Source organism: Photinus pyralis, unplaced genomic scaffold (assembly GCF_008802855.1).
Source record: "Photinus pyralis isolate 1611_PpyrPB1 unplaced genomic scaffold, Ppyr1.3 Ppyr1.4_LG7, whole genome shotgun sequence".
In the NCBI taxonomy this organism is placed as follows: domain Eukaryota; kingdom Metazoa; phylum Arthropoda; class Insecta; order Coleoptera; family Lampyridae; genus Photinus; species Photinus pyralis.
In genome coordinates this window covers 41,648,169-41,668,389 of record NW_022170738.1, presented here as the reverse complement: position 1 = coordinate 41,668,389, position 20,221 = coordinate 41,648,169, and the positions used below count along the sequence as shown (strand labels likewise).

General features: G+C 36.7%; 1 protein-coding gene and 1 long non-coding RNA gene across 3 annotated transcripts; both read right to left on the bottom strand.

Moving 5' to 3' along the window:
* Positions 1–15,619: 15,619 nt before the first annotated feature.
* Positions 15,620–16,972, bottom strand: LOC116176723. Of its 2 annotated transcripts, none has more exons than XR_004146497.1 (3): positions 16,678–16,972; positions 16,044–16,627; positions 15,620–15,759 (listed from the first exon to the last, which is right to left on the bottom strand). It is a non-coding gene; the product is annotated as an uncharacterized LOC116176723 (long non-coding RNA). The 2 variants fall into 2 exon arrangements; XR_004146496.1 differs by having other exon boundaries at positions 15,636–15,759; positions 15,813–16,627.
* Positions 16,973–18,057: 1,085 nt separating this feature from the next.
* LOC116176254 lies at positions 18,058–19,290 on the bottom strand. Its single transcript, XM_031494738.1, has 2 exons — positions 19,256–19,290; positions 18,058–18,866 (listed from the first exon to the last, which is right to left on the bottom strand). Exon 2 carries the CDS (start codon positions 18,796–18,798, stop codon positions 18,058–18,060), a length of 741 nt encoding a protein of 246 aa, XP_031350598.1. The 5' UTR covers positions 18,799–18,866; positions 19,256–19,290.
* Positions 19,291–20,221: the final 931 nt, after the last annotated feature.

The following is a 20,221-nucleotide window of genomic DNA, read 5'->3' as shown; positions in this document are numbered from 1 at the left end:
AACCGTTCCTCCAAATTGTACGCACTATTTTAATAATTCTATAAGTTGCGATAATAACGTCTGACAACTGTACAGTAGTTGACACAACGCAACATGGTAAAATCCATAATATTATTGAGGCTACTAAATTCCATTAACTTTTTGCTACTAGCTTGATTTCTCAAAGTTATACCGGGTGAATACTTTCAAACCGAACATAGGGAATTAACATGGGAAAACAGTTTTCCGCAGCTTGTTGCTCCCCAAATTAACTTAGAGGGTTCATAATGGCACCACTGGAAAGAAGATTTTTTGCTCATCTAACTAAATGCGAATTAGTTAAGTTTTATTTGTATTTTCTCATTATTTTATCAAAAATTCGCAAAATAAAAGGAATTCTGAAAATCATGTAGCCATGACCCGTAGATTTAAGCATCCGGAATTGTCAAATTGAAAAACTATCTGTCGTATTGTCGATATTGACGGAATAGAGGTTTGATTAAATTCCACGGAAAATAAATCTCGCACTCTGCGGTAACTATTATCGCCGTAAACGTTTTTTACAATAAACACTTTCCTCAATGGAATACATCGTAAGTTTTGTAGTAAGTACAAATTAAAATTCTTGACAGTTATCGTACCTTGTTTTCATGACTACCGTGATTTTTTAAACAAAGTACACATTTTGACTACCTAATTTCGCAAAATAATAATTAAACGTGCAACTAGACGTTAATAATTTGCATATCATAAAACGCGGAAAAAAATCTTCTTTCCAATGGTGGCATTATGAACTCTCTAAGGTAATTTGGGGGGCAACAATCTGTGAAAAACTGTTTTTCCATGTTAATTCCCTTGTTCGGTTTGAAAGTATTCACCCGGTATAAGACTTACTTTATGATGACGCCATATATTCTGTTCAAAGATGTTTTTCTATTTCCGTGTTACAATGAGAATTTTGTGCAACTGTTTTCGGCAAAAACAGTGTTTCAATGAGTTCCATTGTAACATTGTTTTTGGTAACTTTTCATCTCTAAGTTGGCAGTTCGCCAAGACGTCAACGTCAAATCATCAGATGTGAAATCAAATTACGTAAAATTTATGTGTTTTCCTTGATTTTTGGTACACGAAGAACTTAATACATTCCAAATCAGCAGTTTACACATCCACCATAAATAAATTTATCTACGAGTAAAAAATGGCACATTCACGGAATTGAAAGTTTCCAAATATCAGTGTTGTGTTTATCTACGCTGCCAACTTAAAATTTGTCAACGTAAATGGTGTTGCCAACTTAAGACATAGGTAGTAATTCTAAAGTTTCCTGTAGTTTTTGATATTTACTTTTTAATTAAATTCAAGCCCCGAAATAGAAAAAATAGTATGAAAAACACGGGTTACAATGCTTTATTGAAATACTCCTATCTTGTGGACACTCGTGGCTCCGCTTCGCTACGCCACTCGTGCCACAAGATAGTCGTATTACAATAGGTCGCATTGTAACACTTGTCTTTCAATATACTATTTTTACACCATTTCTGTATGATAAGGAATTGTGTACATACCCATAATGTGGTCATATTTATATAGGTACAGGTTTGTTTTTCATTTTCACTCTCTCGTAAATCGAGATAGGTACAAAGTTGTTTAAATGGGTCAACTTATTCAAAATTTTATTGACTAATTTTCCCTTTCAAAATTTTTTGCAGCTTTACAAATAGGGAAGTTATGTAAAAAAAATATCATTTTCGATAATGCGTTGGCGTTTATTTATTTTCGAAGATAGTTAAGTAATTTGTCCAATGTAACACGTTGCTGGGAGTTACCACAGACAACTGCGCTGCTATGTTATACCAATTAAAAGAATTCGCTTGTAATTGTTAGCGCAACAAGAATAATTGTTAATGGGCTGTAAAAAATGTCTGTTGCCCAACATGTAGAAAATTTATAACAAATGAACAAATAAACGCTGTCAATTATGATCGGTTATGGCACCTACCTTTGTTTGTTTGACGATGTTGTAAAATGGGGCCCCAAACTTGTCACAATTGTAACTCTGCGCGCACGATATGTCGTCTATGTTGTGTGTATCTTCTATTGTTCAAACATGGTAGGTTCGTTCTTGCGCACCGCACGCACACGGATATACGTCAAGGATTTTTGGGTACCATTACCCATAACCGAATCGTTTTGATATATCAAAATAAAATTCATTTTGAATTATTGAATTATAGAGAGAAAAAAAAATAGTTATTCTTGCATGAACACCTGCGGGGTGTTTTATTACGCAAGTGGCAAAGTACTACGGAGTCGAGACAAGCTCAAGACTGCAAAGAGAAAACTCGGCCTCGAAATCGAAGCTGAAAAAACTTTACGATTGGCCACTGACAGTTCTGGTTAGGTGAATGAAAGCGAGAGGTCCTCGGAGAAAATTAAGGCGAGTGAAGCGGACAAATCCAAGTAAGGGCAGTAGGTCTTTTGACATCTAAACCGATAGGTGAGATTTGCATCATTTGTGATGCGAGAAAGCTCAGTCTGTGTCTTTCGATGCGGGTCAAAAGGTAGCTCGAGACAAGAACAGTTTGTTTTAATTGTTTGAAACGAGACCATGGCTTTCGACAGTGCAATGTTCAACTTAAGTGTCAATGAAAGAATGTTCAGCTAAGCAATTGTTGGGAGGGCATTCGACAATGGACAATTTTCATGATGTTGATAATACAATATTAAACCTAATCACATTAAAATATAGATCAAAACTAATAAACGATTTTCAAATCCGTTAATGAGAAATATATTACTTAAGTTTACATATTCAGTGCGCCACACCTAAAGTAGCACTTCTGGCAGCATTTCTTAAGGAAATATTTTCTTTAGAAACAAGTAGTGTAAACCTTTACAGGCTGCTGCTACAAATTCGATTGCTAACCATTTAGTTTAGAGGCTAAACTTTGCCCCTATTAATTAACTTCATAACCACAATGTGAAATCTATAGTACTTAGTTAACCTTTCCACAGAGAGATAGGCTTTCGTCAATGATTTAAAAATGTAACACATCACATCGAAGGTTACATTGTAGCTAAAAGGTGTGTGTATGCATGTACTTACCCCATACCCTTAAAAAAGCATTACTGTCGAAATAAAATTTTTACTGCAGCGGAACGACTGCATAGTTAATCTCTTTGCATTCACCACATATGTCACGTTTTATCCGACACATCAGTCAATAACGGCAATTGGTACAATTTACTCAATTTCACAATGCTTTTAGTTCGTGATTTGCTTTCAATGGGCAATGCTTACATTTTATTCAGATTTACGCCTATTTGAGTGAAATTGAGGTCGTTGATGATCTATTGTATTTTATTTATCCTCATTTAGTTCACTTTCTTTTGAAAGGGCGGGAGACCACAGCTATTGTTTTTATGGAATAAAGAAAATCATCATTAGTTAAGTAATACAGTCCCACTGACGAGGGAGAAGGAAGTACCAATAACTGCTGTAATATTATACAGAAGAGATCGCTTTACGAGACGACTTTCCCCAGACCAGATCACAGCATTAGAGAATTCAAATATCGTTTTTATTATACCTGAATCACAATCTCCGTTTTGAACACTCAAAAGCGTGCGAAATGGGACCTTTTTTCGTACCCATTGATATTCCTGATCGAAATTCAGTTTTAAGTAACCTTCGATTTGTACTGCCATGTATATCCGATATTCTTACGCCATCTAGGTATTTCCTTCGACATCCAGCAGTTTAGAAGTTGTTTCTGCAGTAAATTTGTTTCAAGTGGTATAGATTTATTATTATAATAGTTCTTTGTTTCGCCGACGGAGGTTGTTGCTATCCATTCTTCTTTAATTCGGTATTGCATGCACTGGTATATTTTACGAAGCATTTTTTTAGGATTTTATCTTCCACCAACTTTCTTTCATAGATTTTAGAAGGTTGGTAAATGTTCCTCAAAAGTAGCCATCTTGAATTTTTTTGGCATCAACTCTAAATTAAGCGTATCAAAGACAGTAACTTTTATATAAAACTTTTTTTGTATCTCTTATAATTTCGTTGATATAACCCATTCAAGGAAATGACCATTTTTTTTTAATTTACGTCGAACCTCTCTAAAACTGCAAAACATTGTCCATTTAACCAATTCTCTATCTTTAATAATAAGAAAATTACCCATGCAATCCCCCGCGATCTGGGACACACTGTAGATTACAGTGTGACTATTGTTTATGTCCTATCTCTACCAAGTATTTTATTTCTTAACCTTGTCAAGACCAGAATAAGGATCTCTTAGTCTGACTTGTTTCCCTCTTTTGGTTCCTCTCCTCTCTTTTGAAATTTACTGAAGACTAAGTGGCGCCTATCTGGTTTACTTTTACTACATTTCCCTTTCCGCTTCGTTTTGAAGAACCCAGATATTCACCCCGATCCACCTCTACTTTGCCTGAGCTTAACGTGCAATTTTGTAACGTTTGCCCAAAGTGAACGTAAAGCGCATTAAAGGTTGCTAATGTTACTTCAAATATGACTTATGACACTGCCATCTGGGGCTAAAATCAAAAATCTTTTTAGGTCGCTTTGTGTAAATGCAAAAGGTTTCTTAGTCATGCAGAGTCAATGAAGAACAATTATGGCTCATTCACGGCCACCTAGGTTAAAAAAATGTAATTAAGTTTTCTACCATCCTCCTATACATTACCGAAAAACTATACATAAGTTGTAATGTTATAATGTCTGTAGAATCAAAAAATATTAAAATATACAGGAAGGATGTAACAATTAAATTTTCAAATTTAGAATTACCTCCAGCAAAACTGGAATTATAGGAGAATACTATCTTGTGCAATCAATTTGTTTTTACTCATAAGATCACCTATAAAAATTCTATGTGCATACTACCAATCCTGCTAAGAGTTTCGTTTACATACGGTATATGTTTTGGAGTTAGCTACAAATGGATTTCGTAGGATAAGTGTTAAGATCATAGCGTGATGTCTTATGCTTTTCTGGTGTGGGGCAATTCTTCACATGCTAAATACATTTTCAAATTACAACGTCGTGCTATTAGAGTAATCACTAATTTAGGATATCGTGAAGACTGTCGCCAATGTTTTGTTAAATTAGAAATACTTACTTTTCCATGTGTGTTTATCTTAGTGTGTGTATGTTATATAAAACAAAATATTAATAGATTTCGGCAAGAAATTCCACATAATTATACAACTAGAGGTAGGATGTTGTTACCGGTGCCGTTCCGTAGACTTACCAAGTCTCAGGACGGAACTGAAATTATTAGCTTAAAATGTTTCAATCACCTGCCAAATGATGTAAAAGACTTAGCATTTCCGAATTTTAAACTGAAGGTTAAGAAATTCCTTAAGGAAAAGGCTTTCTACTCTGTTGAGGAATTCCTTAAGATTACTATACCTACCTTAATTTAATTAATAATTAGATGTAGTTATCTTCAATGTATTGATGTTTGTTGTTTTTGACTAGTGCAAGTATTATTTTGTTTTGCAAAGCACGTAATATATATTATTATTATTATGGTCGGTGTTTCTTGTGAGAACTCAGGTCTAGCCTGGTTAACTAATCGCACGGATTAAAAATCAAGTAACGATTAGTGTCTGTGTCTGTGTCTGTGTCTGGTGAAGTTATGTAGGGTCCTTAAAAAAAATCAAAATAAAATTAAAAAAAAAAAAAAAAGAAAAATCACACGTACATTGGACATCTAGGGATACTATGTAATTCGTACTTACCAACATACCTATTGATGGGCACAATAGCCAACGCTATCAGGAAAGAGGAAAACAAAACAAAACAAAAAAAAAATCATTATAATAATTCCTGTAATTTTATTAAATGGAGTTTATTGTGTAAGTGTTTCTTTGGCTTTGCGTTTGGGTTGAATACGAGTGGGTTGTGATAACGTGGTGTGTTTTTGTGAAGAAGGAGTTTTGTGTTTTTTAATTGTATTTATGGTGTTTCTTTGTTCCTGAGGTCGTATTTGTGAGGTTGCTTGGGTTTTTGGTGGAGATATTGCAGTATTTTGTGAGCCTGTGGTGCTGTTAAGGTTTTTGCGTTTCGGTTGTATACGAGTGGGTTGTTTCTGAGAAGAAGGAGTATTGTGTTTTTTAACTGTGCTAGGGCGTGTAACTTTATTGGATGGACCTGTCTTTGTAGTGCATGTTGCGTTACTTGTATTTATGATGTTTCTTTGTTCTTGAGGTTGTATTTGTGAAGTTGCTTGGGTTTTTGCTGGAGATATTTTAGTATGTTGTGAGCCTGTAGTTCTGTTAAGGTTTTTGCGTTTCGGTTGAATACGAGTGGGTTGTGAAAATGTGGTGCTTTTCTGTGAAGAAGGAGTTTTGTGTTTTTTAAATGTGCTAGGGCGTGTAACTTTATTGGATGGACCTGTCTTTGTAGTGCATGTTGTTATTATTATTATTATTATTGTCGGTGTTTCTTGTGAGAACTCAGGTCTAGCCTGGTTAACTAATCGCACGGATTAAAATCAAGTAACGATTAGTGTCTGTGTCTGTGTCTGGTGAAGTTATGTAGGGTTCTAAAGAAAAAGAAAAATAAAATAAATATTCACACACTCACATTGGAAATCTAGAGATAGTATGTAATTCATACTTACCAACATAGATATTAATTATTATTATTATTATTATTATTATTATTATTATTAAAAACGTTAATCTTTTTACTTACCGACTCTGTTCCTATGTACTATGTATAGTATGGATGAAACACTTACCTGAAACAAAAATAAACATTTTAGTAATTTCACTTTGATTTTTTTAGTGAGAATAAGTTCATGTACCTTTCCATATGTCTTTTATTTGAACCCCCCAATCATCTAATGTTTTACACATTCTGGATAAAATTCAAGGAATTTAAAAAGATTTGATGTTTTTCCAAACACAGTTTCCCATTCCCTAAATTTTTCTACCCCTTTCTTCGATAGCCTGACCAGCGAACAAAATAGAGTGTAGTGATTTACCACTCCCATAACTGTTTATGTGTTCTTAACGATCCTCGAGATCGTTTATAATTTTGTATTGCGGTCTGTCTGTTCGTCTGTGTGTCCGTCTGTCTGTCCGTGTGCATGATAACTTTGTGTAGAAACATCCGATCGCTTTGAAAATTGATACACATGTCCTTCACGATATAAGAAAGGTCGCTATTGTTTTTCGGCTATATAGACTAACGGGTGAAAAAGTTGCAGGCCAAAAACTGCCCAAACCTCCAACAAAGGGTTTCTTTTATAATTCTTGTTACAAAGAACATATGAATGTCCGGTTTTCTGTGTTGGTAAATATTGATGTACTTGTGCAATTACCTACGAAAACAGTTGTACAAAAAAGCCATTGGAACACCGAAATAGAAAAAAATAATTGGACCAACAAAGCTGTTGGCAACATCCAGAATTATATTCTGCAAGCTTTTCTGAGTTCAAAACTATTTTACAGAATGCGGTCCTCTAGTGGCCGGTCTATAATGTAGTTCCCATTCTTTTATTTTGGGGTAGTGTGCATTACAACGAAGGTAATATGACCTAACTATTCTTGCAGGTATTACATAATTACAAAATGATCAATTGTCGAGTTCATCCCATTGTGCCCAATTATTATTTATTCATTAGAGATAGAGCTCAATCTCTCTGAAGTGTAATATGTGTTGTTGAATTTCGAGCAGACCGTTAGGAAAACCAATGGCATTAGACCTGATTTATTAATTTGAGGATTCTGACACGTATCTCCACTTTGATATTCTCTAACAATGTATTGTTGTGGAATCCGAATTATTACTTTCCGTCTACATACGAAGTATGTATAAAGGAAAGTATTGTATAATCGTGATACATTTTCGATATGCCAATATTGCGTTTTCTGCACGTTTTGAAGCACAAATACTCCAAAAAAGCTTGACGTCTGTGTGTGAGGGTGTGTGTTATTATTATTATTAGTATTATTATTATTATATTTATTAAATCTGTACAATATTTACACTTCGTTACTCATAACTGATAGTTTACATCCCTCTACAAATCAAGGCCCTTTTTTTTTACAGGTTATTGCCCCACCTTAACGTTTCATGTTCGTCTATATAGCATATCACCTTGTTAATACACCACTGTTCTTCAAATTTTTGGAGTGACTTTTTCCCCGTGTGCCATTAGTAAGACAGTAAAACATGGCCTTTCAGTGACTTTTTGTATGAGCTGCTGAGATTTGGTGTTACGCTGTTATTTCTCATCTGGTTTACCGAATTTCGATATATAAAAAATCTTGTGTAGTTCAAGATAAAGTTAGCTAAGTTGATAGTGTCCGTTGTACCTTGTATTCCGCAGGCTGCTAAAATTTCGATGGTGGGAAGGGCGTGAGTAGACACAATTTCACTGCTCATTGCTAAAGCTAAAAACCAAATATCCTTGACCTGTGGACACTCCACCATAATATGCCAGGCACCTGCTTTATCCACATTGCAATATTGGCAGCTCTCTCGATTTCGTAGATTTGCGCGAAACAAGAAAGTGGGATCCGCCAAACGGTTCTTTGCAAATCTCCACGATATTACCGCTACGAATCCGGGGGTGATCTTATTGACGAAACCTTTCCAGTTCGTCCTGAAGTCTACCCAGTAGTTTTGTAAATCCTCTCGATAACTAGACGTGAAATGGTAAGCTGTAATTTGTGTTTGGAGCCTTCTTCTTGAAAATGTTGTTAACTTAGTGTAACACAGGTTTGGTGTCTTAAAAGTCATGATGTTACGTTGTCTCTCCGAGTTAAAGGGTACGTTCGTAACCGAATCTTTGATCCGATCAAAATGTGTTACTAGGTCTTGTTTTACCAATTCCGATGCGGGTAGTAGTCGTTGGGTCAATTGATCGGACTGCATCCATATACCGTTTATCTTAAAATCGGCTAAAATTTTAAAGCCAAAATGTGACCAATTTGCACAAAAAAGCGGTGGTTTTAAGGTGGGGGATAACTTAGATGGTATTGTTGGAATTTGATCCACTTCAACGTTTTCCAGTCTTATATCCAGTTCCTGCATTATATTTATTACGTCGATCATGAAATGTGATAAGTAATGACGCCGCCGTGGAGTTTGAGTAGTAAAAAACCATTGCCAGGTAAGACCTAAGTTGTCACATTGTTTCAGTGCGAAATCTATAATTCCTTTCCAATTTTGAAATTCTCCTGGTCGAGTTAACTTTTTGGCGGTCCATACTCTCAGTGTTTTTATTTTAGAAGGCAAGTGAATCAAGCCCAGCCCACCTTGCGACACTGGCAAACATAAATCTTTCGTTGATGTCCAATGTTTTCCGGTCCACATAAAATTAATAATTCGCTGTTGTAGGTGCAATTGTTTCTCGATAGGTAGTGTAATTCCATGCAAGATGTGTAATAGTTTGGGGCTTATAAATTTATTTACGACGTTACTCCGTCCCATCAGAGAAAGAGTAGGGCAGATCCTTTTCCATTTATTGATGGTAGCGGTAAGTATGTTGTCCAAAACGTTGAAAGCGTGGGGAGCATCCTGTTGGTTGTTATTGTGCAAAAACATTCCTAAGATTTTGATACCGTCGGATGTCCAACGAAAGGGAAGAGGTTGATCTTGTCTTCCCCTCCAAGCACCAACCCATAACCCCTTACTTTTGCTGTCGTTAAGTGTTGCACTGGATTCTTGGCTGTATATTTTGTAGCAACGATACACGTTTTTAAAATCGTCTTGACAGCTTGCGAATATCGACACATCATCCGCGTATGCACTCACTTTGATATTAAGTTGTAAGGGAGACATAGGAATCGAGAAACCTTGTAGTAGTTTTCGGGTTAGGTTTAGGAATGGTTCTATGGCTAATGAAAAAAGTGGACCTGACAAAGGGCAACCTTGCCGAATACCGCTTGCAATTCTGACAGCGCTAGTAAGTACCGATCCTATTCTATAATCGCTAAATATGTTTCGGTATAACAGTTTCACCATATTCACAAAGGATTCCCCAAGGTTCATCTTCTTTAGTACATAAAATAGATATTGATGATCTATATTATCAAATGCGGCTTTTTGATCTAGGTTTATTATCGCTAGCTCCCTGTTTTGGTGGTTTGCATAGTGGAGCAACTCCCTGTGTAAGTGTATTGCGTCATACATAGATCTATTGGGGATGGAGTAACTTTGGTCTGCTGGTATAAGTTTATTAATGACATCAGATAGTCTGGCGGAAACTGCCTTTGCTATAATTTTATAATCCGTGTTCAGAATGGATACCGGTCGCCAATTACCAATTTCCAAAAGATCTCCTCCTTTGGGTAAAAGCGTTATCACTGCTTTGGATGTTGATCGGGGAAGTTGCTGAGACCTAATGGATGATTTTACCATTTGGTGAAACGGTCCCTTTAAAAGCTCCCAGAAGTGTACGTAAAACGACGACGTCAACCCATCCAATCCTGGCGCACTTCTCTTGTTTAAAGAAATCAGGGCAGTTGATAATTCCTTCATGGAGACATCACACTGCAAGGTTTCCTTCTCTGAGTTACTCAGCGTCGCAAGGTCCTTATATAGCATACTCGAGGTATTTATCTGAACGATTTTTTTCCGATGCACTGCGTTAAAATATTCCACAACTATAGAGCTTAGCGTCGGCAGATCTTCGACAACTATGTTATTGTGTCTCAAACTAGACAACGACTTGTAGGGGATTTTTTTAATCTTTTCTGATGATGGTTGATCTGCGTGGACAAAACAGTCGTACTTTGTCGCTGCAAGCTCCTTTTCGGTAGTTCGGAAAAATGTATCTTTGGCGTCTTTTAAAATGGTGCCTAATTGGTCATTATTGGCTGCCGAATCCTGACATCCAACCGCAAGCGCCGTTTGTAACTGTCTATGCAGTAAACGGATCTCGATGTGTGACATTTGCTTCTGTTGACGCAAGTATAATATGGTAATGTCCCTCACCTTCAGTTTCATTTGTTCCCACCAACTTAATATGTTCGTTTCATCTTGATTATTTATTTCACTGGATAGGAAGGTTTTCATGGTTTCGATATAGTTTTTATCTTGTAGTAGAAAATCATTAAATTTCCAATAGGGCGGAGAAGATGAGACCTTCCCGGTTTTGAAAGATGCTGAAAGTGACAAATGGTCTGAAAAGCTGACGTGGAGCATGGTTGCATTCAGTTGAGTAACTAACTTGGTAGAAACATATATCCTGTCTAATCTAGCGGCCGTACTGTTCGTTCTGTTAAAGAAGGTGTATCCGCCCTTGTTCTTGTTATAGATGTTCCAACAGTCTTGCAGGTTTGCCGCTATTGTGATGTTCTTTAAAAGAGCAGATATTTCCGGATATCTGTCAAAGGATCCATTACGATCCCTTGCTGGATCTACTGTGCAATTGAAATCGCCCCCAAGTATTACGTTTGGATCGTTTCCGAGGCTGTCGATAAAATTGTGCAATGCTGACAACACTTCTTGGGCTATAATCCTATCATGCGGTATATAAACCGTAATCGCATGCCATGTAGTCCTATTCATTGATATCTCTATTCGTTGTAAGTATGAGCGATATAATATTTGGTGGCAAATGATTTTAAAACTTGCTTTCTTCTTTACGGCGATTAAAGTTCCGCTGTAGTCAGAAATGTACGGATTTAATAGAAAATCGTATCGATCGCAAGTATTGAAGACGGGTATTTGGGAAATGTTCGATTCCTGTACTATAAGAATGTCAGGCGAGTTTACTTTCAGGAAAGTGATGAGTTCATTCCATTTAAATTCAGATCTCAAACTTTTTGCGTTTAGTGTGAAAATTCGTACCGTAGTGGATAGTGAGACGGAGTTGTTAATATTATTATTATTGATGTTAAATGTCATGTTATATTAATAGGTGCTTTGAATACTGTCGACTGATTCTGAGCGCTCCAAGGAAATTTCACCCTCCATCGGTTCAGGAGAAGAACACTGTTTTCCCTCTTTCGTAAGATCCCGTTTTAAGTAATTTATTAGCCGTTTGCATCTTTCCTTTATAGCCCGTTGCGAAAAAAGAGGAATTACTTCTTTGATTAACGTTATGAGGTCATCGACGCGTTCAGTATAATTTCTAGCTACCTCTAATGGCTTATTATTACCTTTAACTTTTTGTAAAAAGTGTGTAAAAGTGGTAAAATCTACAACTCGATCAGTATTGAGCCAAACATGTCCAATTTCTTCATATAAGTCTGGATCCTGAGAAGAAGGTACGCCTACTTTCCTTCTCTTATTTATTAAAGACGGTCGCACTAATTTAGATGGTTCAACAAAATGTTCGAAGTCATTGATTACATCTGCACTGCTGCTGAACACGATAACTAAAAATCCCCTGAACCGATTTGGACGAAATTTGGGGTGCATATAGGGTGGTGTGGGGAATCGAAAACGTCCTATTTTGGTTTTGATCCGTAACCATCTTCATGGTTATTGAGGATGTCAGAAGTTTAAAAGAGCCATAACGGTTGAAAAAAATAAATGGCTTAAAAAGTCTACAAACATTTTTATCTAAAAGTAAGCATCAGAGTGAAAAATGTTAATTACAATAAATATGTGTCTTGATGAAATCTACAAAAAAGGCTTCTACACTTTTTGTGTCAGGTTCAAAATAAAGCATTTTCTAAATGTTATACTATGACCAAAGATAACTGCAATGACTCTATTAAAAGTAGCGGAAAGTCAAGTCAGGAGTTTACCTGACAACTAGTTTTTTTCTCCAACGGCACAAAGATGGAACATTTTATCCATCGGGTTAACATTTCCTCCTAGGATAAAACAGTATACCGAGAAGTTATTTTTAGAGAATACATAAAATACATGCAATTTTTAACGCATTTTTGAAAAAAAAAATACGGTATTTAATTCTTTATGACTGGCTGACAGGCTGAAATCTCATCAATTACAATTATTGTTAGAGACTTTAAATTTTCACTGTTATAGTGTCGATGTGCAGTCTATAGTCCTAGCTCTAGTCTATTTTGCGTTAGATTACTCGTGAGATCGAAATAATTTCAATATGGAGAAGTAAACAAATACTGTGGCGAGAGAATTTACTGTCACGGAAAAACTTACTTTGCTAATAAAATTATAAGATCAAACGAACTTACCTTAAGTGATGTTCGATCTTGATTATATACGGTCCTCGTCGAAGTAAATAATATGTGTAGGTACCCCCGTAGATGTACTATATGGTCACAAGTTTAAAGAATGTTGATTGTTGGCGTCGCTCTCACTCTGGGAACCTCAGTCGAGTTTTTTGCCTAGTTATTGCAATGATTGGGCGAAGAAAAAAAAATTGATAACTAAGGGTGGGATCTGGGACGTTATTTACTTCGACGAGGACCGTATATAATCAAGATCGAACATCACTTAAGGTAAGTTCGTTTGATCTTATAATTATATACGGTCCTCGTCTCGTAAATAATATGTGTAGATGTTTAAAGACGTTGCAATAACCTCATATCACACGACTTGCTAATTTATTCGTGTTATCAAAACCTAAATCAAAAAACAAAAGAAATTTCTCTTTCAAAAATAAAAATAGTAACTTAACTAGTTGATCGATATTCTAAATATTAATTATTAATCAATATCTAAATTTAATACAGAATTTGCAAAATTACTAATATTATTCAACGGCCTGTTATAAAACTTTGCAAAACAGCTAGATGTACCTGACCACCCTGCCGCGAGGCGAATGGTATCAAAGCTTACACCCGCCCGTGCCGCTTTTGAGGTTGACGCATGTCGCGTACTATGCGGTTTAAATTGTTTTGTATCAATTCCACTTTCACCTAATACTTTGGCTATCCACTTACCAATGGTTTGTGAAGAGGCTTGACGATAAGGCTTTTTACATGTTATAAAAAGGAACCGACCAGGCTTGCGTAATTCCTTAGTTCTTGTAAGATAAACCAAGAGTGTCGTTGCTACACATATTTTTGGATCGGTTTCATAATGAGGCAATGTTAATAATGGTTGAGATTTGTGCAAGGAAGAGGTTTTTATTCTATTAGGGATTTTTATTTCCACTCTATCCGCGTGTGTGTAAATGTTTTCTATTTCTATAGAATGTAAAGTCTGAATACGTTGTCCAGTAGCCAATGCCAATAAAATAGCTAGCTTTCGAGTTAATAGTGGCAAGTTAATTTCCATATTGTCCAATGTTCTCACGTATGTTAACACTGTATTTGGATTCCACGTATTTTCATACCTAGGCAGAGGTGGTTTTAATCCAAACACTCCCTTAAAAAACCTCCTAATTCTATAATCTCTTCCCAACTCCGGACCCACTAATTGTGCAATGGCAGATCTGCACGAATTTAAGGTACCATAAGAGGCGCCAGTGGAAAATTGGCGGGTCAAAAACTGTAACACTGATGGCACTGAAGGACGAAATGGGTCAAGGTTCTGTTGGGAGCAGAAGCTCCACCATAACTTTAATGCTGAACTATATTGTTTTAAAGTAGAGTTAGTTATAGACGCTAAACAGATGTCTATTGATTCGTTCGGCACCTCTCTTCGCAATAACGCCTCCCTGATAACTTGCCTGCCATTAGGTAAAGAGTCTTTGAGAGAGGATGTGGCGTTCCGCTAAAAGAAAGTAAGGCTCTGTTAGGTTTAAACACTATTGGTTGTTCTACTAATAGAGAAATAAAAATAGGATACCAGGGCTGTGAAGTCCATAACGGAACTACCACTACCCCTTCCGCCTTATCTTTAATTATCTTTTGTAATACCCTCAAAACTAGTGTAAAAGGTGGAAACGCGTAAAAACTAAAATCTGCCCAGTCGATAGTAAAAGCATCCACCTTAAATGCATCGGGATCTCTTACCCAAGAGACAAATTTGAGACACTTTCTGTTAATTCTACTAGCAAATAAATCAGTATCTGTCGTGCCAAATCGCCCCACTAACTCTCGATAGGCAAAATCTGCCAGTACCCATTCCGTTTCTTTATGTACCTGCCGAGAACCCTGATCGGCTTCTGAATTGTCTTTTGAATTAATATACGAAGCCAAAATGTAAATCCCTCTCGCTTCGCACCAACTCCAAATCAAACGGGCTATCTTATTTAAATGATTAAAACGGACACTCCCCATTCGGTTAATTGTACTGATTGCCGTTGTATTATCTACTCTGCATAATATGTTACAATTTGACAGCTTTTTGGCAAAACATTTTAATCCAAAGAAAAGTGCTAATAATTCCAACTCATTAATGTGGCAATTTTGCTCATCGTGACCAAAATCCAAACGCCGTGCCTTCCTCACAAAAGGCTCCCCAGCCTGTAGTTGAGGCATCCGTAAACAATTCCAAATTAAATGAGTCGTATCGTATTGAATTAGACGCATGTTTTATTTTATCTGCCCACCAGCAAAAATCTAAACACAATTCTGATGAAAGGTGCATTACTTTGTCATAATTGCCCCTGCACCTCCTTAAAGCTAAGAACCGCTGCCGTTCAAATAACTTTAAATATAAAAGCCCATACTTCACGGCCGGCATTGCCGAAACCAAACTTCCAACAAACTTTGAAAATAGTCGTATCGTACAACAATCTTTGGTAGATATGACCTTAATCATTGTAAGTAGTTTTTTCTACTACTACCTTAGAATCACGTCATACTTGCTTCTTTTTTAACAACAGAATCTCGCCTATTCTCTGCTAGTGAAGTGGAATAATTTCATTCTAGCTCTTGTGATGGAATGAGCACATGTGGCGACATCTAAAACAGGACATCCTAAACCAAAATTCTTAAACTGTCAAAATTTTAATTACGCTTGCGCCAGATATTAAATTTTAAGGACCGGTAGCGCGAAAATGAATAGCAGTGGCCAGTGAGGATTTAATGGAACTTTCAAATACTCCCCCGGAAATCACCGTGGAAGCAGAACACGCAAAAAAATTTACTTCCCGACAAACTAAAAGTGTACGAACATACATACAGCAAATTTTTGGAGTGGAGGACAAGAAAAAAACCAACTCATTTTCAGAGAACGTAGTGCTTACTTTAGCAAACTATCACAGTAAATTAAAGCATCCACATTGTGGAAAACGTATTCCATGCTGTGCTCTACGATACTTTTGAACAATAATGTAGATATAAGCAGCTATGCTAAGTTGCAGGCCTTGTTAAAAATGCAATCCAGCGGCTATTTCCCTAAAAAGTCAAAAATTCTATCAACGAGCAAAGTAAAAATGTTTATTCAAAAAGCACCCCCGACAGTTCATATCTACTATAACATTACACGTTCAAATCGTTACTCGTTACATCATATTTATTTTACATTTGCAGGTTGCTCTTATAGTTGGCATTAGTGGTGCTTGTCGTAAGCACGAATTGTGGAACATAAAAATCGGTGGACTTAGGTGGAACTGTAATTAGAATACCCAATACGAAAACTAATGTACAACGAAAGTTTACAATTACGAGGAACCCGTACGTTGGTATACCTACAACCAAACATCAAGTTGCATATTCTACAATGAATTAATGTACCTCACTGCACTATACAAAAAGAACATCCATATCAAAACAGTTAACGTTGTTGGTCATCCAGAACACATTTCCTCCAGGAAGTTTTAAAACTAACCTAAAATATAATGCTCACTAAAATGTTACCTACACTCGTAGATACCTTACATACAAATTTTTCGAGTAGTGCTATGATGTTTATTTCTAATTTGCATCCATAACGTCCTCTTTGTAGCATTTTGTATTTGAATTTATACACATCATGAATTACATTCCGGTCGCAATCTCGAATACGTTTATCGCTTATGGTTATGTTTATCTAAATCTAAATGATCCACGCCGATACACTGCGCAGGACAGGGCACATTCAATAAATGTGCACATTTGTAAATAATATCACAGAAAAGTTAGTTTTCCTTTTCTGGGATAATATTGAGGGAAGAGAAATTGTCGAGGAATTTGTTTATACAGCCATTTAGACAAATCAAATCAAATATGCCACAGGGATCTGTTATACCAACCCACCGTACATAGACGTCCATACTAATGTGTGAATTGTCTATAGTTAACCCTGCTTGTTTTACATATTTTGCAAAAATTCGTCGTAGTAGTAGAAAAAATTATGTCTATTACTTGTAAGGAATAGGTATTCAACGCTCGTGGAACCGTCACACTCGCCTTCGGCTCGTGTGACGAACTTTCCACTCGCGCGGAATACACTCTATTCCATACTCGTTATAGAATATACTATTCTACGCTTATCCTCCGGCAATGAAATACTTAAGCTTCTCGAATTATACAGAAATCCCAAAAACTTACATTCCTGTGCAGGGACGATTTTGCTTTTTTCATAATTTATGATAAAACCTAAAAATTCTAATAATTTTACAGTTTCTGTTATATTTTACACAATCCTCCTTGCTTTCTCCTAGTAATAGGATGTCGTCCAAATAAACTACTGACAAAAAACCCTTTTCTCTACAGATTGTTACTACAGGTTTTAAAATTTTCGTAAAAATCCAAGGTGCACACGTTAATCCGAAGGGTAAACAGTTATATTCGTACAGTATACCGTTGAACCAAAATCTTAAATACTTTTTATGGGCGTCGCAAATAGGAATTAAATAATAAGCGTCCTTTAAATCTATCGTACCCATAAAACAGTTTGGAGATAAAAGACGAGCAACAGTTCTGTAGTCCTCCAATTTGAAATGGGGAGACTCAACATATTTATTAAAGGCCTTTAGATTTAAAATTAATCGAAATGATTTATCCGGTTTTGGAACAATAAATATGTTGGAAATTACTGTCCGTCTTTTGGTTCCACAACAGTAATTGTACGTTTTTCTAGTAATTTTTTTATCAAGTAACTAATAATACTTATTTCTGATGTAGATCGACGAGGCTCTAAAGGTACATAATTTTGTACTGGTTTTTTAATCAAGGGTATACGAAATCCCCTGATATGAGAAATTAATTTCTCATTAATGGACAAGTTCTTCCAGCACTGCACAAAGTGTCTTAATCTCCCTCCACTCATACTAACCTCTAGCGTTTTTGACGTGGTTTTCTCTCCCCCTGCGAATGAAAGTGCTCCTTTCTGTATTGAACTACAGGAAGATGTCCCTGTCGTCGCTGTAATCTGGGGGCTCGAGAGCCGCGTCCATTCTGATGTACGCCCCTCCTTTGCATGAATGGACGGCGGGAGTTTTCCGGTTTTCCGGATGCAGCTGGACGAAAAACCTTCTTTTGAAGTTTTAATTGTTCAGCAGACTTTTCTAAGTCCTTTGCTGACTTAATATTTGTGTCCAAGTTTTCACCAAATATAAAATCGGTGATGTTTGTATTTTTAAGGGTGTCTTTAAGGTCCTTATTTAACTGTAAGGACAAAAGTTCCCTCCGCGAAAACGATTCGCAGAAATGTAGATCACTTAATAAGCGACCCACGTCACTTAGTGTCTCGATGAATCCCTTATTTACGTCCGCACCTTCCTTCAACATGGACGATAAGCCGGACGCCACCGCAGATGTTGCTGCCCCAATTTGTTTTTGCCACAGTTGTAATCGAGCATCTCGACGTAAGGCGCCTTCCGGAATAGCCGCCTTAATTTCAGGATTTAATTTCGGGGCCAAAAGAGCCTGAAGATTTTCAGGTGGCAAATGTTTATCAATGAGGGCTTTCTTCACTTCCTCCGTTAACCCATTTGTTAAAATATTTGTCCATCTCTCCGCTATTACAGGCTGAATGGGTTTTGACAATGTTTTTTCCTCAATTCGATCGTCTCCCATTATGGATAGAATCTCTGGTGTAATTACCGGTAACGCCCCATCTTGCTGTTCTAAATTCTCAAACAAATCTGTAAAGGAGGGGATTGATTCAATCACCTTGCTAACGAGTAGCGAATTAATTACAGATAAATAAAGGAAAGTGCAAAATTGACCTGCAAGGTAAATAAAAACATTGAATTTTATATTCAATGAAAAACCCGCGCAAATGCTTTTTAAGCATTTCAGCGTCAAATTACGCGCTAAAACAGCCCGGTTAGCTCAACCCGCTGTAAATATTAACGCAAAAAATGCCTCTTAGGCATTACGTGTGACAGCATCCTGTGCTGGACACAAGGTCAGCGGATACGCGACCAATTAATAGAAACTACTTCTAGTAGAATCTATTTAAGGAACAAAACAAAGCGCTGTTCTGTTCGAAATTCGTGTAATAATTTACACAAAGAGAACGTATACTTACTCCCTTGGTTTGTATTATGTTCCGATCTGTCCTCTAAAAATTGCTCTGCTTCCACTGAATTAGGTACAGCGAGAAGCGGCAGGTATGGAATCACACCTTGGCGATGGCGAAACTGTCGATCTAATTTCGTGCTCCTCCCTTGGAGAAGCATCGTAAGAAGGCGACCTGGAGCGATGTCTTTTTCGTTGTTGTTTTTCTACCTTGTCTAAACGCCGTTCGATGCGCCTTAATATTCTTCCAACGTCGTAATTGCTGGCAGTCTGCGGCGTAGAGCTTCGACTTCTGTGTCTTTTTTTCGAATGTTTCGGCATAATACGAAGAAGGAAACACACAATGTGAACTATACAGCACAAAAACGAAGACTGAGGTTCCCAGAGTGAGAGCGACGCCAACAATCAACATTCTTTAAACTTGTGACCATATAGTACATCTACGGGGGTACTACACATATTATTTACGAGACGAGGACCGTATATAATACTGATCTGTAATAACAAAAATACGCTTTAATCATGCATATGCTGATTTACTTCTGGTTTTATTATGTCCTTTTGAAAAACAACATCAAACTATGGGTGGATATAAGAACATAAATAATACTCATAAACAAATGCTTACAAAAACCTGACACTTTACGATTCTGCTACTTTCATTATAATTGCTGAAACTGCCTACGAAAATATCTCCTCTGTTGGTCAGTTTGTACCATGCGCTTTGACAAATCGCACCGGAACCCAGGCAATTGGTTTGCGGGTAATTCGCACCAGAATAACTTCTAGCATTCTTTCGGCTACGCCCAATTAGGATTTCCTGCAGTTTTCTAATTTGTAAAGAAGTAGTATAGAACACCTTAATGCCTTCTGCAGGGGCACCTCTAAAAAGTATTATGCGGGTCATTCTGTAATTGGGCGAAAGGCTGTTGAGGGCCCAGAACCATAGGAACAATAAATAAATAAATTTGAGAAC